General features: G+C 41.0%; 2 protein-coding genes across 8 annotated transcripts in view; one reads left to right on the top strand and one right to left on the bottom strand.

Moving 5' to 3' along the window:
* Positions 1–15,582, bottom strand: part of SENP7 (SUMO specific peptidase 7) — a 72,271-nt gene extending 56,689 nt beyond the window's left edge. For 6 of the 7 annotated variants that reach the window (XM_084616310.1, XM_084616312.1, XM_084616313.1 and 3 more), the window contains exons 1-4: positions 15,480–15,582; positions 11,568–11,620; positions 8,585–8,692; positions 4,002–4,099 (exon numbers count right to left, since the gene is read on the bottom strand). In XM_084616310.1, the coding sequence (XP_084472436.1) occupies positions 4,002–4,099; positions 8,585–8,692; positions 11,568–11,609 (248 nt within the window). In that variant the 5' untranslated portion in view covers positions 11,610–11,620; positions 15,480–15,582. Of the gene's footprint in view, positions 1–4,001; positions 4,100–8,584; positions 8,693–11,567; positions 11,621–15,273; positions 15,444–15,479 lie in introns of those variants that run through there. The other variant, XM_084616311.1, reaches the window with a different exon arrangement.
* A 250-nt stretch (positions 15,583–15,832) lies between these two features.
* LOC311533145 (putative protein ARB2BP) lies at positions 15,833–24,422 on the top strand. The gene is made up of 4 exons (XM_084652308.1): positions 15,833–16,331; positions 17,204–17,302; positions 17,916–17,981; positions 21,892–24,422. Exons 2-4 carry the CDS (start codon positions 17,297–17,299, stop codon positions 22,948–22,950), a joined length of 1,131 nt encoding a protein of 376 aa, XP_084508434.1. The 5' UTR covers positions 15,833–16,331; positions 17,204–17,296; the 3' UTR covers positions 22,951–24,422.
* The last annotated feature ends 16 nt before the right edge of the window (positions 24,423–24,438 follow it).

The raw sequence follows: 24,438 nt of genomic DNA, 5'->3' as shown, positions 1-24,438 counted from the left end.
CTCCCGGTTAATGCTGTTTTGTTGCTGATCAATTAGATAACATGCTCGTTTAAAGTTGCGCAATGCTCCTTTATAATGTTATTTGGCAGCCGCCTGATTTGTCCACTGTTTGCAGGAAGAGCAGCCCATTGGAGCTAGTGGGTGGGGGCTTGCCGGGCAGTTCAGCTGTCCCTCTCCCCACTGCCATGTGTTGCTCCTGCCCTCTGCCCTGGAGCTGCTCCCCAGAGCCTCCTGCTTGCTGTGCAAGGGGGGGAGGGAAGGGGGTGCTAATGTCAGGGTGTCCCCCTCCCTCGGCTCCTGACCCCCATCTTCACAGAGCGGGCTGGAATGGAGGGAGGGGGAAAGGGGGACAAGGTTGAGGATGGAGGGAGCTTGCTGGCAGCAGCTGCTGTCTCAACTTGCTGATCTACTTAAAAAGGCAATGTACTTAGAGTAGGGTCACTTAAAGGGCAATGTGCATCTCTCTCTCTCACACAAGGTGTGTGTCTCTGTCTCTCTCTGCCATGCTGTCTCCCCTCCCTCCATTCATGCTGCCTTGTAGAGTGTGAGGCTACATTAACAATGTGTTAACCCTTGAAGGCTCAGCCCAGTGCCAGTTCAACATTTAGCAGTAAGGCACTCCCTGGGAAATATCCTACCCTCTGACTCCACCACCTCAACCAAGCTTCACAATCATCATTGCTGTGTACAGTATTAAATGGTTTATAAGTTTTAAACACTGTGTGGGAGGGGAGGGAGGGAGAGTGTATATATATGAGATGTCTTTTGTCTCGCGAAAAAAGTTTCACTGGAACCTAACCTCCCCCATTTACATAAATTCTCATGGGGAAATTGGATTCGCTTAACATTGTTTCGCTTAAGTAGCATTTTTCAGGAACATAACTACAACATTAAGTGAGGAGTTACTGTACATAAATGCAGGGCTAACTGATCATCAAAGAAACCTTTGTGGTCACTTACACATTGAGTACAAGGTGCAAAATCATCTGACATACTTTACATTAAGCATTTCCTTAAACTGTAGCTTCTCCTTCAAAAGTTTGCTCTTCTAGAATCTTTTCCTTCCAAGAAACCACTTCATAAATGAGTTTATTCTAAATACCAACCATGAGATAGAGAATTATCCTAATTCTGCAATTCACAAACTAGAAACAACTGTAATTATCTAATTGTTTAAATTATGTAGATTTAACTTCACCATGAAATCAAAATACTTAGATTCAGTCCTCGTGACAGAAATTAAGAACTCTTAACATTTAGCTTTGTCAAATACTCTTATTGCTTCCGCATGTGATTTCTCAAACATGTTCTTTAACATACATAACTATCCAGTTGCTACAGAGTAGATGTTTTCTATACAATTCACGACTAACCTCTGACGCAAGCCAAAAGATACCAATGACAAAAAAGGTCATCAGTACAAAGATTCTGTAAATCACACCACCTCACACATTCACTCACTTAAGAGGTCTGAGAACATGCTTGTATCTAACTTCTCAGTATGTACTGCTAATCATGTTGGTTGGCTTTGTTTTCCTTTGACAGCTGACAAAACCAACTTATTTATGATCTTTCAGAGATCCCATAGTGATGTATATATTTGAAAGGTGATCTGGAAACCGATTTGGGAAAAAAAAACCCAGAAGGGCAGCAAGCGCTGAAATAATAATTTGTACTGAAAGAATAACAGTCTTCTTCTAAGGATCTCAAATAATTTAACTGGCACAGATTCACAGATGATAAAGCCAGAAAGAACCAGTTGATCATCTAGTCTAACCTCCTGCATAACACAGGCCATAGATCTTACTTACTTAGGCCATGTATACACTTACCTGGGATCTACGCTGATGCAATCAGTGCAGTAGGGGTTGATTTAGCCGGTCTAGTGAAGACCCGCTAAATCGACTGCAGAGCGCTCTTCAGTTGACTCTGGTAGTCCACCAGAATGAGAAGAGTAAGGTAAGTTGATGGGAGAGTCTCCCCCATTGACACAGCACAGTGGTGACACTGCAGTACGTCAACCTAAGCTACACTGACTCCAGCTACAACTTACCCCCATAGTGTAGACAAGGCCTCAATTACCTGTTAGATTTGTATTCCTAGTTTGATGCTGCCAACCAACCTTGTGAGAAATCTTACAACAAAGTAAAGCTTGTAATTAGGGCTGTTAAGCAATTAAAAAAATGAATTGCAATTAATCGCGCTGTTAAACAATAAGAGAATACCATTTATTTAAATATTTTTGGATGTTTTCTACATTTTCAAATAAATTGATTTAATTACACCACAAAATACCATGTGTACAGTGCTCACTTTATATTTGTTTATTACAAATATTTGCACCGTAAAAAACAAAAGAAATAGCATTTTTCAATTCACGTAATACAAGTACTGTAGTGCAATCTCTTTATCATGAAAGCTGAATTTATAAAAAATGACAGCATTCAAAAAACAAACAACATAAAACTTTAGAGCCTACAAGTCCACTCAATCCTACTTCGGCCAATCGCTCAGACAAACAAGTTTGGTTAAAATATGCAGGAGATAATGCTGCCCACTTCTTGTTCACGTCCCCTGAAAGCGAGAACACGCGTTCGCATGGCACTGTTGTAGCTGCCGTCGCAAGATATTTACGTGCCAGACGCGTTAAAGATTCATATGTCCCTTCATGCTTTAACCACCATTCCAGAGGACATGTGTCCATGCTGATGACGGGGTCTGGTCAATAACGATCCAAAGCAGAGCGGACCGACATGTTCATTATCATCATCATGAGTCAGATGCCACCAGCAGAAGGCTGATTTTCTTTTTTAGTGGTTCAGGTTCTGTAGTTTCCGCATCTGAGTGTTGCTTTTTTAAGACTTCTGAAAGCGTGCTCCACACCTCAGCCCTCTCAGATTTTGGACAGCAGTTCAGATTCTTAAACCTTGGGTCGAGTACTGCAGCTATCTTTAGAAATCTCACATTACTACCTTGCATTTTTTCAAATCTGCTGTGAAAGAGTTCTTAAAACAAACATGTGCTGGGTCATCATCTGAGACTGCTATAACATGAAATATACGGCAGAATGCGGTTAAAACAGAACAGGAGACATACAATTCTCCCCCAAGGAGTTCAGTCACAAATATAATTAATGCATTTTTTTTTTAAACGAGCATCATCAGCATGGAAGCATGTCCTCTGGAATAGTGGCCGAAGCATGAAGGAGCATATAAATGCTTAGCATATCTGGCATGTAAGTATCTTGCAACGCTGGCTACAACAGTGCCATGTGAATGCCTGTTCTTACTTTCAGGTGACATTGTAAATGAGAAGCAGGCAGCAATATCTCCCGTAAATGTAAACAAACTTGTTTGTCCTAGAGATTGGCTGAACAAGAAGTAGGATTTAGTGCAATTGTAGGCTCTAAAGTTTTACACTGTTTTGTTTTTGAGTGCAGTTATGGAACAAAAAAAAAAAAATCTACATTTATAAGTTACACCTTCACAATAAAGAGATTGCACTACAGTACTTGTATGAGGTGAACTGAAAAATACTATTTCTTTTATCATTTTTACATGGCAAATATTTGTAATAAAAAATAATATAAAGTGAGCACTGTACAATTTGTATTCTGTGTTGTAATTGAAATCAATATACTTGAAAATTTAGAAAAACACCAAAAAATATTTAATAAATTTCAGTTGGTATTCTATTGTTTAACAGTGCGATTAATTGAGATTCATTTTTTTAATCGCGATTCATTTTTTTTGAGTTAATTGCGTGAGTTAACTACAATTAATTGACGGCCTTTCTTGTAATACTATACGATTACTATATAAACACATTCTAGCCATTAATCTCAATTTGGGCTTTCTAAACAGCTATGAAAGTAGCATTTGTATGGCCCTAATAATTGTGTGGAAAATAAGGATACCTGTCTTCGAGAAAAGTTTATAACACTCAGAATAGGTAAAACACTATACTGTAAAATGAGCTAGTTTTGATGTGAGACATCTTACCCAATTGTTGATCCTTCGTCAATGAAGCTGGGTCTGTCAAAGTCCCTTTGTTTTTTCCACTTTGGATAAGACTCTTGATTTCTTGTCCTTAATTTCCACTGGAATTTAAAAAAAGGTCTAATAATGAAGACATTTTAAAAATTAAATGACGGTTAACGTATGGGGAAGAGGTAAGGATAGATGGAAGAGTGAGGAGAAGGACAGAGCTTGAAACAACATAACTGCTTACATAGTATAAAAGACCAGCAGCAAAGAAAACTAGACATTCAGTTCAAAGAATATAAAGTATTGAAATCAGTATGATTTCCAGCATTTTTATGAATACCACCAACTAAGTCTCAAATCTGCCCTTTCCCTAAGAAATGTGACTGTTTGTGCAGGACAACCAGATTGTGAACTTTTACTTAAGAAAAGACCACATGTGCTTTTGTACTGGGTTTGTTCAATATTTATCATGATCCAGTAAGACACCTGCCTAGGTTAATTCCCTTAAGAAGTGACTTAATTTGATATATGTCAGTGATACTCAGACTGTGGCCTTCAAGCCGCAAGTGGCTCTTTAATGTGTCTCCTGCTGCTCTTTGCAGCACATGATATTAAAACACTGTGTGATTTAATTATTAACCAATCTAAGTTATTAACCAATCAGGATGCTTTTTACTATGCAATTAACCAATGAAGTTATCAACTTTCACCAAGTTATTAACTTATTTGCTCTGAGAATACTATATTCAAAAACTAAAAATTTCCCTGTCATTCAAACTACTGTGGCTCTTTTCGGTAATGCTGATCACTAAATTGGCTCCTGAACCACTGAAGTCTGAGTATCACTGGTCTCCACTTTAGTATTCATGCTTCTATGCAAGACAGGGATCTGAATGCTCTGTAATGTCAAAAATGAAAACTGTTACACTGCCTCCATGATGGGTGGCATGGCAGAGCCCTGTTTCACAACACAGCAGTGAAACACAATTGTTACTAATGTCCTAAATCATCAGTTCCTTTTTGACCAGTAATTAGTAACGAGAAACCATAGAAACACAATCAGTTCTCCAAAGCCAGAGACAGTCTTTATGTCCTTCCTGTCCCCTCCGTTTTTGGGAGAACTGAAGATATAAAGGAGCATATATCAGCTTTCAGAGAGAGACTGAAACATAAAAATTGATGCCAATGGATCAACACGGTAGAAAGCACACAAGCAAACTGGGCCTTGCTCACTTCTGCAGTAGAAGGCTTGGATGAGGAGACCAAGGGAAATCTGAAGATTTATCTCTCTCTCTCTCTCTCTAATGAATCAACTAAGTTTGGGTTGTGCCCCAAAGAAAGTATCCACCCCCACTCCAAAATCTTGAGGGCTTGCCTTATGCATAGTGGTGTGGATCATGGTGGACTGTCCCAAAACTGTGAAAGGCTGCTGGCAAAAAATTGTTCTGCATGCCCACCCAAAAACAGAAAGGCTGGCTCTGCCAACCAGAGCAGGTAACTCTGTCACTACCACCATCAGGGAGTAATGGGACATTATTTGTCGCCAGTGTAGTACAGATCTGTCTAATGGAATTCCACTGAAAGCTTCAAGGACGATATCTCTTCACGCAATAAGGAAGAAAACTAGCAGGCAACACTATGAAGTACATCTCCAAGATGGATATTGGCTTCTACATGCAGATGAAACATAAACCTGTTTAATCACGAGAGCTGAGTTTAAAAAATAAAAATAAGAAACAAGCAAAAAAAAAAAACCCTGAGAGATCAGAAGGGGCCAAACACAAATAAAGGACTTAAAATATAGGGCCCTCAGTAAATAAGTAGCAGGTAAGAAATGAGGCAGGTGGAAACAGATGCTGTAACAGCAAGAAGCCAAACTTAAATTATTTTAAAGGACACTCAGTCCAAGCAATTTATTTTCTTAAAGTGTAGGGAACTGATCTGCCAATCTCCCTAGCAGGAAGAGAGTTGATGCTGGCTACCACAGCTGACATGCTTCTGACTTAAGTCAGAATGTAACTTAAGGTTCAACTCAGTTGATGACTAACAATGCAAAATATGGTAGTCATACAGCCTCCCAGATACACTCTCAAAAATCCCCTCTCAAGAACAATTAAACCCCAAAACAATATTTCTGAGTTGACAATCATGTGCTTTAGCATGATCCAGTGGATGGGAGCACTGGACCGAAGGTCAAGAGACTTGAGTTCTATTCCCAGCTCCCGCACTGTGACCTGACATATGACCTTGGCCAAGCCATTTTAGAAATGGGTCTCAGTTTCTATCTGTAGAAGGGGGTTGATATTTATTCAGCTTTGTAAAACACTTTGAAGTAATCTTCTGCATTGCACTCCCTTAAGGTTAAACAGTGTTATTATTAAAGGGCACAAACACCCAAGTGACTGCAAGGCCCCAGACGTATAGGCTGAAAGGAGCATGGGGAAGATGCAGAAAGCTAAGAGCTGTCCAGATTAGAAGCTGAGGTGTTTCTTAAATGTGGAGCTAGATGGACATCATGGAGGAGCTAGATGGACATCATGGAGGAGCTAATCCAACACCCAAATTGCAATGAGAGAGCAAGTCCTGCTACAACTACTTCCCACAATAACTGTGAGGGTATTGGGAAGTGGAGCCATGAGAGAGGGAGATAACTGGAGAGAACCACATGCCTTACACTTAGCTTCTGAGCAGTGCTGAAACTCCCCAGGGAAAAGTACTGAATGGTGTTATGCACAGGGTAACAAGGATGTCAAAACCTAGGAGCAACTAAATGCAGAGGTTATGCCTACAGCAACAGAGCTGAAGATAATGGGGATCCAGAAACGGTAAATACATACAAGAACAAGAAGCTGACAGATCAGTGATGTTTAAAAATTAGTCCATAAGTGTATATATACTGCAACTTCAGACTCAGTAGCACTCAAAATTACATGGTAAGTACAGAGCTCAAGGAGCCAAGAACGCTCATAAGAATGTACCACAGAGTGACAAGGCAGTTTACGAGTGGAAAACCTGTTGCTTCCGAGCACTCTGATCCCCGTTATACACAGGAACACAGATCAAAGAGGGAGGAGAAGCTCTTTGAGATTTATTTTTAACTTCTACATAGATAAACATGTAAACAATTAGAAGGAGGTTAGGTTTATTATTCCCCACTTTATACATTCAGCAAGTGGGCTAAAAAACATCCTTCCAGAGCTGGTTCGCAGACCACCACCCTCTTCATAGACAAATCCTTCCTGAACATACTCTTCTGACATGAAGCTTATAAAAAACTAAGCAGCTGATTCTACAAGATTGTAGGTCACTTGAAGAGAATCTGTATTTTTCACCAAACCAAAAAAAAAACAAAAACAAATTTAGAATACTTCGTTAGGAAATAGACAATCACCACCTGACTACCTAAACTGTATGTTCCCCTGTGCCTTCCCCTCCATCTGTGTTGTCTTTAAGAGTGTAAAGGGCAGGTTTTTTACAAGCACCTAAGGGATTCAGGAGCAGTGAATTTCAATGGGACTTGTGCTCAAAAGTCCTTTATGTTCTTCTGAAAGCTTCATCCTAAGCTCTTTGGGGCAGAGCCTGTGCCATCATTTCTGTTTGCACAGCAGCTAGCATACTGTGGGCATGATCAGAAACAAAGTTTCAGTGCTGAGTTGAAATACTACTTAATAGCACCACAACACACTCATGACATGGAGCATCTTTATATCTCATTAAATTAATTTTGAAAGTAAATTACTTGGTATTATGTAAAAAGAAAAGGAGTACTTGTGGCACCTTAGAGACTAACCAATTTATTTGAGCATGAGCTTTCGTGAGCTGCAGCTCACTTCATCGGAGTGAGCTGTAGCTCACGAAAGCTCATGCTCAAATAAATTGGTTAGTCTCTAAGGTGCCACAAGTACTCCTTTTCTTTTTGCGAATACAGACTAACACAGCTGTTACTCTGAAACTTGGTATTATGTGTTTCTACAAATGACTGAGAAGATTAAGACAGTCTTTAATAAGGTATCTTTTCAGCAAAAGAGGACTATCTAGGCATGCATGAGTCTTAACATCAAATTACAATGTTGCCAACTCTCACAATTTTATCTCAAGGCTCCCAATATTTCATGTTTTTCTTTAAGTCCCATCTCAGGGAGTCCAGAATCTCAGTTTTCTATTTTTTTTTTTTTTAAAGTAAGTTTCTAACCCAAATGGTTGCAGAGAAAAGCTTCACAACATGACATCAGTTTAACCTGAAAACTCAGAAACCAGAAGACAAAATTAACCCCAAATGCATATTTTTTAAAAAATTCATTATCTTTAAGATAATCTCACAGGGGAAGGAGGGGTTTCAGGCAAGGCTCATGATTTTTGAACATGTGAGGCTGGCAATATTGCAATCAGGTCCTCATACCGCAACAGTATGTATGGGCATAGACCTGAGCCCCTGTCAAGTCAATGACAGCCCCACCCACACTCCTGCAGTTGTGACCTCGTTTCGATAGATGGAAGAGAGCGCTTAATTTCAGAACAAACAAGAAATGTATAATGTGTTCCTGACATTTCATTTTGAAAAATTTCAAATAAAACAGATTTAAGTAACTTCTATTTACCTCTTGTAAAGGGCAGTCCCATTGGTGGGAGTCTGTGAGCCTTGACAAAGGAGACTGAACATGGACATCCTCTGACTTTGTGTTTGGTTTCTTCTTTGGTATGCGAAACTGGAAGTAGAGAATGTTGCTTTTACATTCATTATCTGTTAAAATTAAATGATTCAGCTCTCCCCTAGCGCTGTGAACTCATGTATTCTCACCCTTCTCACCCCTCAGGCCAAGTTAAGAACATGGAAAAAGAGAAATACCGACTGTAACTTGAATTTGAAGGTTGTATTTATGATTCCCTATTCCTGGTTTGTCTTTCCTATCACATTGGGCACTGGAAAATTAATTTTAAATCTCAAACTGGGGAGTGGAGGTGGAGACAAAAAAAATCCTAAATTAAGTTCATTAACTACTCCATGCATGTGCCTTAAGGATAAAAATAGATCCACCCTCCACTTGTAACTTCCTCCGTACTTTTCTGATTCACTTACATCGAATTCTAATCTTAGCATGCTAGTTTCACGGAAAGATAAAGAGAAAACAGAAAGAACAGAACTTTCAAATAAATCAACCTACATTTTCTCAAAAGAAAAAGTTTTAAAAATCCCCTCTCAAGAACAATTAAACCCCAAAACAATATTTCTGAGTTGACAACCAACATCTACATATCAAAAAGGATGCATGGAACACATGCTAGCATGTGTTACCATTCCCAGCCTTAACATAATGCAAACATTGTGTCAATTTCCTTATCTTATGTTTTAAAAAGATCACTTAGGAAATAACACAGGTCTCAATAGACATCAGAAGTTCAAAACAAAAACTGATCAATTAAATCCTTATGGGCATGTTTTGACAGAAACGAGTATCCTTTTCAATCAGATTATTTTAACCCATCTTTTGTTTGTTTTTAACGGGAAAAGACTTGAAATTTTGGGTCATTAACGAGAAGACATTACAATTACACCGTCTTGCTATGTATAACAATAAGTAGCAACATATTGCCCATATCTTATTATATCATTAAGATTTCCCTTTGATACTTGGGAAAACTCTTGATTAAACTGAATTTTAATCCGTTCCCATTTCTTCTTGGTCATGTGTATTTGGTTTTGGGACTGATTTCAGCAATTTTTGTGCTTCTCCTGGTGTAAAGAAAGTGTGACGTTTGACCCACTTGATATATATTCCGGACTGCTGGGAAAAATCAATGCAAATCCAAGCTTTTTCCTATGGAGCTGTTTGCAGACTTCTGTAAATTCAGTCCTTTGCTCTGTATATCTATAGAATAATCTTAATACGAGGAGGCTCAGCTACTTTCCACTCCTATTTCTTTCTACTTTCTGGCTGTGCAGAGAATCAAAACCTGGTCTCTGAACTTGTGTAGCTGTATTTTGACTAGTCAAATGTCTGTTGTGCACTGTCACACTTCATCAGACTCTGCTTTTGATAACCAAAGGATCTCTCAATAAAGAATATGTTTTCAAAGGTAATACCATCAAATTAAAGATGGCAAACTTAATCCACCTGCAGTAATCCAGTCATTTATGCTCTATGTACTTTCCTTGTTAACCAGTATTAACCAGGGGGTGGGGTGGGGTGGGGGGGGGAAGGACACTACTCTGACTTTTTTGTGCTGAAGTATTATGTGATGTTCATCATTTGAAAATATTTTTTGAGGAAGAGTCCACACTGGTACAGATGCTTTAATAACAGCTGAAAATTCTTTATGTCTGGGTATTAGTGATCTAAAGAGAGATTCAGATTTAAAAATTCAGAGTGATGTTTGACTGAAGGTTTCTATAAGATTGCCCCATAATTTGGTAATCATCTTATTTAAAATTTTAACATCTGTTTGGTGTGATCAAACTTGGGAGCAGTTGGAAAGCGAAAGATGACAAAAAACACTGCAACAGAGAGAAAGGACTTTTTTTAATGACTAACTTCAAAGGAAGGAAAGAAGAAAAGGAAAAAGTGGGGACAGGGATAAAAAAGGGCACAGGATATTAAGATGAACCTCTACCTCACTCTCCCACCCTGCAAGTCTCATAGTAGGACACTTTTCCAATCCTCACACTCATTTAAAAAAAAAAAAAGTGAGCTCCAAATATTCACAATTACACTTATGACAAGATGAACGTGAAAAAGGCAAATGAGAAATCAAAGTTTAAAATCATCACATATTTTATTTAGCAGGAATAGAATTCTAAGTCCCATTTCAGCCTCCCACTGACATAAGCTTATTGGGCCTGGGTATGTGCATATATATGTTAGAGAAGACTCATTTTAGCTTTGTCTAACTAGCCTTATTTCCTTAAAATTTGCCACTTATGGTAGCAAGAGTGGGAAAGCTAATGTGAACAAGAGGTAGCAGCAGCTAAATTTTTAACCACTGTACTACCTAGCCCTGCTCTGACCAGAGCCAGACAAGGTGGTTAAAAAGCTGACTGCTACAGGTTCTTTGCCTTCAGCAGCGTATCCAGTATTGCTGCCACCCGTTGAATTGTGCTAGTGGTAGTAACATGGAAATTTAAGGAGGAATAAAGGCTAACAGGCAGTTTCTGGTGCACCTTTGTGGACCATTCTTCGAAATACGCAGCTGTTCTTTTGCATAACCGTTATAGAACCGAGCCCTAAAAAGAAGCCATGAGTAGTCTAAAGACCTTATACAAAACAGTGTACTGATTAAATACAAAATAAAAATTACTTTCATCTGTACTTAATTATTTTGCCTATGTAGTAACTTCTATATTAGCCTTGAACTTAACACTTGGCTATACATCACCTAACCCTACCCAAATATGCCTCCATTAAGCAAAATATATTTATGCATATGAACATGATCCTATGACTAGACTAAATTGGCTCCCTGGGGATGACAACCCAATAAAGTGAAGCTTGCAGGATTCATGAGTATATTTGCAGTTTCTGGGAATTTTTGCAAGTACATAATGCCAGGCCTGCAGTATTTTCTTATAAACAATACAAAACTTACTTTCAGATTACTTGATGCAGCAGTTTTTCCACTTCCTTCCATAACTGTCACTACTGTAAACAGATACAAAATCAACTTAGTAATTTGTACTTTACTTGTTCAGAGTTTAAAAACATTAACCAATTAATTTTCTCAACACCCTTGAGACAGATGGAGGTAAAAGCGTTCCTACGACTTAAAATAACCCATTTGCCTTTAATGAGTTTAAAGCTTTCCCTGCCCACTAGGTGGAGGGAAAGTCAATGATAATAGCTTCTCCAGAACCTGAGATTTCATTAAATACAAGTTTCTAGTCTTCAGAGTTGCTAATGTAAATTTATTCAGTGCAGTTTTCCTAAGTGCTCACCACTGCCGCAGCTTAGAACCTTCTCAAGTTCCAAGTCTTTTATTTTCATGGTTGCTATTCTGCAGCTCTGAAACTGACCAAAATCAGGTGTATCATTCTGCTGTTGCCTGCAATTGCTTTGAGCAACAGGAGAAACAGGCACTGCACTTAATCATTGCAGACATCTATATGCTGAAAGAAACTCTGGGACCGCTAACAGAGAGAAAGCTCTTTCTCCTTTCTAGACACCTACTAACCAAGGCCGATACGAGAGACAGAGCACCACTCAGGCAGGGTCCAAGGACCATGCCCAAGCAGGAATTCTAGCAGCTCGTTGGGAACTGGAGTTCTCACTAGCATTTGGGCCCAGACAGCAAGGCATTCCCTGTTTTATACCCTCCAGCCAGAGGAGGAGATTTCATAAGCCTTTGAGTCCTGATTATCCCCTTTTTACAGACTGTGAAAATGAGGAACAGAAAGCTACCTAACCAAGACTATGAGGGAGCTGAGTGACAGAACTAAGATTGTAACTCAAGAGTTTCTGGCAGAAAGAACTTCTACAAATCTCTTTCCTCACAGGGCAGAATATAGCGTCAGACCTCACTGAACTTAGTGGGACATTATTCTTTTATACATATTCTGCACATCTCCTATATGACATCTTAATGACACATATCCAGCATGAAGCCTCCCACCCAAAAGATTTTCCTGATCTAACTGACTTTTTTTATGTGAAAGTTTGTCTGGCAAATGGCAGTTCTAATTGATGGGGAAACTACTCTGCTCACTAGAACTGTAGTCTGAATTCCTCTCTATGAGGAGTGAGTTTATTTAAGCCCCAGTTCTACTTAATAAATTAATTGTACCCTAAGTCAATTGAGACCTTTCATATTCCATCTTTCAGAAGAGTATTACAACCTAAGAATCTTCTAATTGATTGTTGTTATTGTTGCTCATGTTTTCCTTGCAAGGACAGTGTGGCCTAGTAGACTAAAAATAAGACTAGTAGCTTCAAAACTCTAATGCCCACTCTGATATCTACGTTTGGCCTTGGGAAAAGTCACTTAACCTGTATACCTCAGTTGCTCCACATACAAAATGGGAGGGACTGCACAGATTAGTGCATCTAATACCCTTAGGGGGATGGAAAGTACTAGAAAGGCAATATGTGAAACAGACTTTTATGTTTTTAAATGGTATTGAGTTCCTCACTTATAAAAGTATTTTTGCTTGTTTTATTGAGCTGGTGCACAAATTGAAGAATTAGACCATGAACATGTTGGCAAAACCCATGCCTAAAGCCCCAGAACAGCAAGATACTTAGATACATGCCGAACTTTAAGAACACGAATACTCCCATTGACTACAATGGGCCTACACATGCTTAAAGTTAAGCACATGCTTATGTACCTTGCTGAAATGAGAACTAATAGGAGCAGCACAGCTTTGTAGTTAAGGCACTGCACTGAAACTCCAATTCTCACACAGACTCACCACAAGACTTTGTCTACACACAAACTTACACTGAGCCATCCGCACCCAGACTGCCCCACACAAAACCCTCTCAAACTCACACCTGGATCCACCCACACTAAGCCTCTCCACACTTGGATCCTACCTTGCTGAGCCTGCCTGCCCACACCTGGTGCACCTGGCATGGAGGAGAAGGGCACTGCAGTGTTTCTGGGGCAGACCCAGTCCTTGCACTGTGTCAGGGTTGTGTGCAGCCTCACTGCTGAGTCCGTGTCCGGGGGGAGGGCGCTCTCCCACCTCTGTGCAGCCAGTGGCCTGTGCTCCCTAATGCCACATTGCAGCCTCCACATTTATTTGACAAATAAAATTTGTGGTATTTTGCAGAATTTTAAAATACTGTGCGCAGAATTTTTAATTTTTTTGGTGCAGAATGCCCTCAAGAGTACTTGTGAAATGCTTGGTTTCAGCGACTTTCCCAGCATCACATTAGAACTCTTAGGCAGAGCCAGGGATAGAATCCAGTTTCCCAGGGGAGCATTCAACTGTCTTAAGCATTAAATCACTGTGACCCAGGGACCTCCTGGTGCCAAATGTCTAAGGGCACAGGGGTACATAAAGGTCTAGTATCTTCCTACTAGTTTGTCAATGTGCATCATGTAAGGTCTCTACTGACAGCCTGTGTCACACTGGTTGTCATAATCCTTGCAAAACGTATGTATGGATAACATGTAAGGAGTTATGTATATATACTGAAAATTATGTTCTTGAGAATTGTGACTTGTGACCAGGTAACAAACAAGTTTCTTTCAGGTAAATTATGTTTATCTGACTGGCTATATGTAAATTGAGTATTGTATGGTTCACAAAGGATGCCTATTTACACTCTGAGCCCAGTGCTAAGAAAGGAACCATAAAATCTTCAAGAGAGGATTTACAGGCAGAAATAAACCTAGGCAATTTCATTCTCCAGTCCTCAAGTTTATAGCCCCAGCGAAAGTCTCTTTGTCCAGCCAAGCTCAGTTCCCTTCCCTATCCGATCTGTCTCTCTCCTTCCCACCTGGCCTTGGTTTATCCCCCTCCCCTCACCCATGCTCTCCCACCCCACTGGCTACCAGTCCCAGTCTCCCTCCTCAGGCTTTTGATCCAGTCTCATTGCTGCCCCTGCCCCAGTCTCTTTGCCCAGCCGCTCCCAAGTTCTTCCCTCATACCCTGGCTCGTCAGATCTCTCTGACCTTCCTTTCCCCGCTACCCCCCACTGGCTCCCCAATCCCATCTGTGAAATGGGAATAATAAAACTTCCCTCTCTCACAGGGGTGTCACAAGGATGAATGTACACATTTGCGAGGCACTCAGACAGGAGGGATGGTCGCTCAGCATCACAGAAAGGCTCAGCAGTTGCCAGCTCTCACCACACACTGAGCTCTTCGTCCCGGATTCAAGAGATTCCATGAGAATCCGAGATCTAGCTCTTACACCAGCATAGCAATGTCCCTTAGAGGTGTGATTTGGTTTTTTAACGAGCACACCTCTATCAGCATCACGCCCCACCCAGGACAGATGCGGTTATCCCGGTATAAAGGCACCTTACACCAGGCCGGCTCATCCCCCTAGCACCTTTATAGCGTGTCACTGCGGCCACACTGGGCGGGCTGTGCCCCGTGCCCGACAGCGCGAGGGTAGTTGATGCATCGCAGCTGGGGCGTGCAGACACGGCTGTCGCTTTGCTGCTGAGAAGCAAGCGCCTAACCCACCCCCCCCCTTCCCCCAGCGGCACAGGAAAGCCCGTGTCCGGCGGGGCGCCTCCAGCCCAGCCCCAGAGACCCCGCCTCCCACGGTGCGCTTTAAACCCCGCCATAGGCAAGACAAACGGGGGTGCGAGGGGGCGGGAGGGGCTCACAGGGCTCTTACCCGCTGCCGCCCCGCCGCCCCCCAGGGACCGCGTCTCTGCCCAAAGCCGGGGGAGCGGCCCTGGAAGGGCGCCAGGGCCCCTGGGGCGCAGGGGGCGGCTGCAGGGCGCAGGGGGCGAATGACCGGGCCTGTGCTGCACCTGCAGAGCCCCTGGCCTGGCCTCGCGCCCCCCACCGGGGTCCGGGGTCCCCCCCGCCGCAGCTCACCCGGGCGGGCCCGCGCCGCCACCCAGCTCCGCTCGCCGCCGCCGCCGCCGGCGCCTGCGCAGCTTCCCCGGCTACTTCCGGGCCGGGGCGCCGGGCACCGCCCCCACCGAGCGGCCCAGGCGTCGCCGCTGCTGCCCTTTCCCGTGTCGGTGCGCGCAGGGTCCTCACAGAGACCCGCTGCCCTCGGTTGTGGGACCCCGCAACATCGCCCCACAAACCCCCATCCTACTGCCCCAACCAGTGCCCCCAACTCCCCCGCCTCACATAACCCCCAAACTCCCCTCCAGCCCCAGCGGATTCTGCTCTCTCACTGCCCCACAGCCCCCCAACCCCTCCTCCCACCTCCCCACCAACCTCCACAATCCCTCAGCCCCACCGGATACCGTCTCCTCCCAGCTCCCCACAACCCTGTAGGCCCCCCCGCATACCATAGCTCCACCAGATTCCACCTCCTCCCATCACCCTATCGCCCCACCAAATACTGCCCTCTCTCAGCCCCCGGGGCCCCCACCAGATCCTGCTCTTTGCCCCAAGTCCTCTCACACCACCCAGGAGCGCCACTGAATACCACCTCCTGACACTGCTTCTGTACCCCATCGTTTCCCCCGGCAAGCTTGGCTTTACTCCTGTCACACTGGTCTTTCTTTCAGTGTCACACCAATGGCCCCACACTCTGTTCCTGTGTCCTTCAATTAACTACCCTATTTCCCTCAGCATCTAACCCTCTTTTCATTTTAATCCCCAATATTACCAAAGCACCAAAGAAATAGAAATCTTGTTTTGACTGGATTTCCAAAAAAAACCCTGAAACAAACACCTCACTTAACCTGAGGAAAGAGAGAAAATTAAAGGGTAACAGTTGGGCCTGCCACTTTCATACATGTTTCCCTATAAAACCAAATAATTCTCATTTAATTTTACTGAAATGTGGGCTGAGGAGGCATATGGTATCAAGAAAAAGTCCTCCAGTATAGGGAATTGAAGCAACAGGGGGAATTGATCAAGAAAACACACACCTAAGTATATAACTGTTATCAAAATTTCTCACATCTTGCCACGCTGAGACTGAATCCCTGATCCTGGTCAAGCTCAAGAGAGGTTGTAATGAGGTTGAGATCAGATCTTAATTGTACTTGAATTCATAAAGTCTTATTTATCTGATCCTCCAGTAGGATGGGTAAGTGCAGATGCCTGCTTCTGAGTGGAGCCCTATTATAGTCACTGGGGCTGTTTGGAGACACAGGTGTTCCCTCTTATGGATCAGTGTGCAGGTTTGGGACCTAATACATTGCATTTCTGGTGATAGCTTTCAGCAATTGCTCCTGCTGTGAACTTTGTAAGTGTTAGTACAGATGAGATAGAAATGTTTTCAGTACTGTTTCAGAAAGAAAAGTCACAAGCACCTTTGATGTGGTATTGAAAATAGTTTTTTCCTCTCTTCAGTAGTACTTAAACCATTTTTGTATCAGGTCAGGGGAAGTATTTGCTGAAAACCAGTGTTGGCAACTCAGCTCAGTATTGTAAAAAGGGCTTTAATCTTGACACTGTCAAGGAGTAGTCAAAGTCTGAGAATGATACTTTAGATCATAACTTGCAGACTTTTGAACCACAGATGTATGATCTGACACAATAGTTTCTGACACCTTTTACAGCCCCCAGAGGAGGTACATAACAAATTAGTAAGTTGAAAGCTTGAAATAACATAGGTTTCTTTTCTTTAAAAGAGTGAAGTTTTCTCCAACCTCTGATTCAAGATTTTGCTTTTTTGATAACGAAATTTACAAGAAGAAGCGGTGAGATAAGTGGGTCTTGTTGAGATGGAGGTAAACTTGGATTTTAAACCTCATGAAATACAATATTTTTTTTTTTTGCAGTAGTGCTCCAAACATGCTAGGTGCTGTACAAACACAAGACGACAAAATCTCAGCCCAGCAGGCCTTACAGTTGAGACTTATGTTATGTACAGCAGGGGGAGAGTTAATTTTTCATTTGAATATATATTTTGATATGAATTTAGAATTTGTAAAAGGTACTAGATTGACAGCTCTGAATACTGCATTGCTAGTTATTTATATCTATGGAACAATGCAACACAGACTGAAGTGCTTCACCATTTTAAAGTTTAATTCTAGCACCCAGGGGTTAATATAGTGAGACTGTACTAATAGCCATCTCAAGTCACTGCTTTTTTAAATCTGGAAATGATACTGCTGCAATAAAATCCCTCTTCCCAACTAATAGGGTTATAATTTATAATTTGCTTTTAATCAAAAAGTCTTAGGTATAAACGATTGTAAATTGCTTCAAAACTTCAGAGTTGTCACCTGCCTGTACTTATTTTTTGGGTAGAGGGCTTGTGGAGATGTGTAGCCACAACAACAAAGAGTAATTTGCTACATTTACATTAATATGTCACTGTTTCATCCATAAAAACAGAATCCCAAGACAGAGCTGAATGAAATCACCAGAAGCCCTTCCCAGTGCCCTAAAGTAAACATGGATGTAAGTATATGTTCTAAGTTACATTTTCAGGATTTAAATTGGTATCGTATATTCTCTTTTTTTGTGGAAATTTAAAGAATAATAATGTAGCCTGGAATAGGTGAGGTGAGGTGCTGTGTACCACTAGGCTATGATCTTGGGGATATTTTGGTTGGATGGCAGTCTGCTTGTGAATAGCTTCTTCCTTTTTCCAGACTGTCATCACCTTACTCTGTGTAAAAACAATGAGGAGTCCTTGTGGCACCTTACAAACTAACAAATTTATTAGGGCATAAGCTTTCATGGACTAGAACCCACTTCATCAGATGCATGGAGTGGAAAATACAGTAGCAGGTATAAATACACAGCACATGAAAAGATGGAAGTTGCTTTACCAAGTCGGAGGTCAGTCTAACGAGACAATTCAATTAACAGTCGGATACCAAGGGAGGAAAAATCACTTTTGTAGTGGTAATGAGAGTGGCCCATTTCAAACAGTTGACAAGAAGGTGTGAATAACAGTAGGGGGAAATTAGTATGGGGGAAATTAGGTTTTGTAATGACCCAACCACTCCCAGTCTTTCTTCAGGCCTAATTTGATGGGGTCCAGTTTGCAAATTAATTCCAGTTCTGCAGTTTCACGTTGCAGTCTGTTTTTGAAGTTTTTTTTGTTGAAGAATTGCAATTTTTAGGTCTGTTATTGAGTGACCAGGGAAATTGAAGTGTTCTCCTACTGGTTTTTGAATGTTATCATTCCTGATGTCAGATTTGTGTCCATTTATTGTTTTGCATAGAGACTGTCCGGTTTGGCCAATGTACATGGCAGAGGGGCACTGCTGGCACATGATGGCATATATCACATTGGTAGATATGCAAGTGACCGAGCCGCTAATGGTGTGGCTGATGTGGTTAGGTCCTCTGGTGGTGTCCCTTGAATAGATATGTGAACAGAGTTGGCACCGGGTTTTGTTGCAGGGTTTGGTTCCTGGGTTGGTGTTTTTGTTGTGTGGTGTGTAGTTGCTGGTGAGTATTTGCTTCAGGTTGGGGGGGGATGTTTGTAAGCGAGGTCTGGCCTGTCTCCCAAGGTCTGTGAGAGTGAGGGATTGTCCTTCAGGATAGGTTGTAGATGCTTGATGATGTGCTGGAGAGGTTTTAGTTGGGGGCTGTAGGTGATGGCTAGTGGCGTTCTGTTACTTTCTTTGTTGGGCCTGTCCTGTAGTAGGTGACTTCTGAATACCCTTCTGGCTCTGTCAATCTGTTTCTTCACTTCACCAGGTGAGTGTTGTAGTTTTAAGAATGCTTGATCGAGATCCTGTAGATGTTTGTCTCTGTCTGAGGGATTGGAGCATATGCAGTTGTATCTTAGAGCTTGGTTGTAGACAATGGATCGTGCAATGTGGTCTGGATGAAAGCTGGAGGCATGTAGGTAAGTATAGCGGTCAGTAGGTTTCTGTTATAGGGTGTTGTTTATGTGACCATCGCTTATTAGCACTGTAGTCTCTAGGAAGTGGACCTCTTGTGAGGACTGGTCCAGGCTGAGGTTGATGGTGGGATTGAAATTGTAGAAATCATGGTGGAATTCCTCAAGGGCCTCCTTCCCATGGGTCCAGATGATGAAGATGTCATCAATGTAGGGCAAGTAGAGTAGGGGCGTAAGGGGACAAGAGCTGAGGAAGCGTTGTTCTAAGTCAGCCATAAAAATGTTGGCATATTGTGGGGCCATGCGGGTACCCATAGCAGTCCCGCTGACTTGAAGGTATAAATTGTCCCCAAATCTGAAATAGTTGTGGGTGAGGACAAAAATTTGTTAGTCTAAGGTGCCACAAGGCCTCTTCGTTGTTTTTGCTGATTCGGGCTAACACAGCTACCACTCTGAAACCTGTTACTCTGTGTAGTCTCTTACTCTGACATTTGCATTCAACCACCTCCCACTGTGTTGCTTTGAGGAAGAGACATCCATATATGCAGCTCTTCTTATATGAAAGATTCTCTCCCCCATATGAATTGTCCTCACTTCAGTGCTACATCCAACATACTGTGGTTCTTGTGTACTTCCCTTCCTGAAATACACATTAATTCTCTTCTCTCCACTGACCTCCCCACAGATTGGGAGAATCATAGGTGACCATCTGTAGCTAATACTTCATTTGTTTAATAAACCAGTTAGTTTTAAATGCAAAACATGTTTTGATAAACTTATTTTTCTCCCCCTTATGTATTCAGCATATTAGGATAGTTTTATTTAATACAAAAAAATTAAAATGCTATTTTTGTGCATTTGTAATTGAATTCCAAGTTTCCTCCAACTGCAGGTTGACACAAATCAAAAGTAAAAAATTAATTATAATCAAGCAAATAAATATAATTTACCATTTTAAAATATAATAAAAATGGAGAAGTTAAGACTCTTAATAAATGTATGTTAAGCTATATAACTGCTTAAATAAATGTGTACAGATATAGTGAATCTATTTGACTAGCAACAAGGAGTACCAAATGTTGTGTAAAGGCTATAATTATGTGCAAATCAATATGTTTTACTGGTCACCAATCAATGAGAATCAACCTTTCTTCAGGAAAATAATTAAAAAATACAAATGCAAACAAAATTAAAATCAATTATTTAAATTAAGGTATTTTGTTTGCTGATTTAAATCATAGTTAAAATTTGTGATTTATAGAATCATAGAAATGAAGTGCTGGAAGAGACCTCAAGAGGTCATCTAGTCCATCCCTCCATGTTGACGCAGGACCAAGTATACTGAGACCAGTGATACTCAGACTTCAGTGGTTCAGAAGCCAAATTAACGGTCAACATTATCCAAAAGAGCCACAGTAGTGTGAATTCATTGTTTTATTTTATTGATATATTTTATATATATATATATACACATACACACACACAAACTCACTCACTCTCAGAAAAATTACTTACCAAGTATTATTATTTTATCAACTACAATTGGTAAATAACATAGTAAAAGCATCCTGATTGGTTAATAATTAAATCATATAGTGTTTTAATATCATGTGCTGCAAAGAGCAGCAGGAGATACATTAAAGAGCCACTTGCAGCTGGCGATCCTCAGTCTGAGTACCACTGATCTAGAGCATCTTGACAGGCGTTTGTCTAACCGGTTCTTAAAAACCTCTCACTTTGATTTAAATCAATCCACCGTGCACAGTTTTATTCAAGTACTGTGGCTTAATTCAAACCATTTATCAAATTTCAAATTAGTGTACAGAGAGACAGACAACACTAAAAGAAATTATCAGTGATCATGGGAGCTCTCTGCCAGCTGCTCTCCCTGCCGCTAGCACCGAACTCCTGTCAAATCAGTACTGCAGCTACATGAAGGGCTAGCTTGCACTCTCCCACCTACGCTAAAGGGTTGGGGAGAGGAAACGGACAGAAAAATGGGAAACAATATCGAGCTTAAAAACATTAAGCTGTACACAAAGCCTAAAAGTATACCAAACTCTTGCTGCTGCAGTTTTGATCAGTTACAATAGAAGGCAATCATAAAAGTACACAGTCTAAAACAGAGGTTTCTCATTTTTTTTTAACCTTAAAAGATTAATCAAATGAATCTTAAAAGACAGATTTTCTTGTGGACCTTCTCCCCTCCCGTTCATGATTGTGTGGATTACTTTGTCTCCCGCTCTTGATCCTATAATCTCCTTTTGGCAACTATAGCAATTGTTTGCGGCAAAATAGAGTTAAGAAAGTACTTACTGTGTTTTTAGCCTCTTTTAATGTGATTTAGCAATTAGAAGGCAGGGAGTAGTCAGTTTGCTGAAGACTAGCAAGTGTTCTGTGTTCCTTGTGTAGTCCATATGCCACAATTTCAGAATCAGTGGCCTGAGAAATGATGTTTAAACAAATAAACCAAGTCCACAGTTGTAAGGGCATCATCTGTTTTATTTGTAGCAGTTGCAAATGGAGCAGGAGTTAAGCTTCAGGAAACTAGTAGAGAGTTCAGAGTGTCCAGAGCAACTGAAATACGACTTCAACAAAAATGGTGAACTGAAGCATCTAGATACCAATGAGCCCTTTGTCTTTAATTATTACAAAAATGCACTTGAGAGGAACCATAAACGCTATCAAGTTCTGGGGCATCTCATTACACAGTATGTTTATGAGCTCCTGGAAAGAGTCTGCAAGCTTCAGAAAGTCCACATCCCAACAGATGCTACAGAAGATGAACCCAGAAGTTTCTTTTTCATCAACGAGAAAGCATTAACTAGTTCCTCAAGCCTAATTGTGCTCCTACAAGACCATGGAGTCTTTCGTGCTGGTCAATGGGGGCTAAAGACCATAATCCATGAGGGCCTGGATCATGGAACTCAAATACCATTCATTAAAACAGCCCTTCAATGCTATGGAGGAGTGATTGTTTTAAATCCCAATGACAATTTAATTGATCTGAAGATGGAAGATGAGTGGTTAAGTTTATCTACCAAGGAAGAATCTTCCACTGTAAATTCCTCCTGGTGGATCCCAAAGAGGTGCAGCAGCAGCCCCGAAGAGCACACCATTTACATTTGGGATAATTTTATTTCAAAGAGCGCAGCCAAGAATGTGGCCTTTATTGCCCATGGCTACGGAGGCTTGGTTTTCATCAATCTGCTCATGCAGAGAACATGGGAAGTGATGAATAAAGTGTATTCTGTGGCCCTTATTGACTCCATGCACCACACGTTACACCAGGCAAAAAATAATCCACAAGTGCAAGAATGGATACAGAAACATTGCCGTGAATGGGTAACAAACAGTAAACCTCTAGACAGACCCACAGGTTCCCTTGTGAAAGTGGATTGTCCTACAGTCTCTGCTGGGACTGAAAAATACAGGTTAGCACCATCCTCCACCTTACAGGCCATTTTCAAGTACCTGAAGAGCACACTGAAAGCTAGGAAGACAGTAGCTTTATCTCGTTCTCCTATTGTAACAAGGAGCAGCAAAAATAAGAAGAGAGGCAATACATAAAAAGAATGCTGAAGTATTTTTCAGGAATCTTCTCCCTCTTTAAAACCACTCCGTGGAAGCTTGAAACTGAAGCTACCATGTTAGCTTCCTTGCATTGCAGAGTGATTTATGGCCATAAAGGTGGTATTGGGTTTCTGATTTTTATTGTTGTTGAAAAACTAATTGGCAGAACAAATAAAGTTATCACCAAACATTAGAAAAGTTTGGTCTTTTCTTTTTGGAAGCTAATTCTTGCAATTTCAAAAAAACAATTCATGTGAGCTTTAAACTTGAGCTCTTCTGTTATTCCTGCACTTTAAAATGGTACATAGTAACAGTGTGAAGGTGTGCCAGAGTTTACCTATGTTGATTCTGGAAGCTTATGTTGTGAAGTTTGTGCATATCTGAGCTAAGTAGATTTTGTCAGCAAAAAATCCGTAAATTTCACTGTAAAGGGCAATTTGGCATATGAAATTAATGTTAAAGACCCTACAAATCTAACATTAGCCTATCCACTCACTTGGCAGTGCCCAGCTGTTCCTTAAATATTCTCCAATATTTTTTCCAGTCTTCTACTGCTTCCCTTTGGACACTAGTCTGTCATCTAAAGATTCTTCACTGAACCATACACTACCACCTTCCGCCAGTCAGAGAAATTAGATAGTCTAAACATATATACAGTGGACCAAATTTATCCTCAGTGTTACTCCAGTGAAACCAGTGAGATTAATCTAGTAATTAATTTGGCCTCATTTAACTCCTTTTCAGACTGAATGATTGCTGTGGAAATATTGCAGTGTAGTAACCTGGACGAATTAAAAATAAAATACAAACTTGGCATAAAAAAGCAACCTGTAATTAAAAAATGACCATATATGAAAAATTATATTACTATTTCTCCCCTTTCCTTGGCTGTCTCATTTCAAATTGGGGTTGGTATTTCTTAAAGAGAAAGAGCTCTCTGCACCTCCATAGTCAGATTGTGCAAACTGATTGTATGTCAGCATGTTGGAAAGTAAAATAACCCTCAGTTATTTGTATAGTAAATGTAAATAAAATGGCTATTCTTGGCTCCCATTCGCATCAGTGGGAGTTAAGGATGCTCAAGTCCTTGCAAGATTGAGCCTTAAAAGATGACAGAACGTTAGTGTTTAGTTTTGGCCTCAGTTTCCATTTTGGCCAGGATCTTTTGAGGATATGATTGTGCCTGAAGAATGAGTAACAGTTTCCCTCTATCCTTTTGCTCAATGGTAGACTTAACCATGCTCTGCTGCTGCTTCTAGGAATTCCCACTCCGCTGCTAGCAATAAGGGACAGAATTATTTACTTACATAGGAAGGCAGTAATTGGTGAAATATGCAAAATGGAAGGGTTATTTTAGAACAAAAATGAAAAACCGGTCAATTGTTTGCATACTGTTCCTATTGAGAACAGTATTAAGTGATCACAAAGCAGTACATGCTCATGCTTTTATGTGATTTGTTCACTCACCAATACCACATTCGAGAT

This window comes from Lepidochelys olivacea (genome assembly GCF_965140295.1).
Source record: "Lepidochelys olivacea isolate rLepOli2 genome assembly, chromosome: 1".
In the NCBI taxonomy this organism is placed as follows: Eukaryota; Metazoa; Chordata; order Testudines; family Cheloniidae; genus Lepidochelys; species Lepidochelys olivacea.
This window is presented reverse-complemented; position numbering and strand designations above follow the sequence as displayed.

What these genes read in the sequence shown, in the direction of transcription:
- LOC311533145 (XM_084652308.1), top strand. An exon ending in GCCCTAAAGTAAACATGGAT is followed by an intron (nt 17,982 to 21,891) that starts GTAAGTATATGT and finishes TTTTATTTGTAG; the next exon opens with CAGTTGCAAATGGAGCAGGA.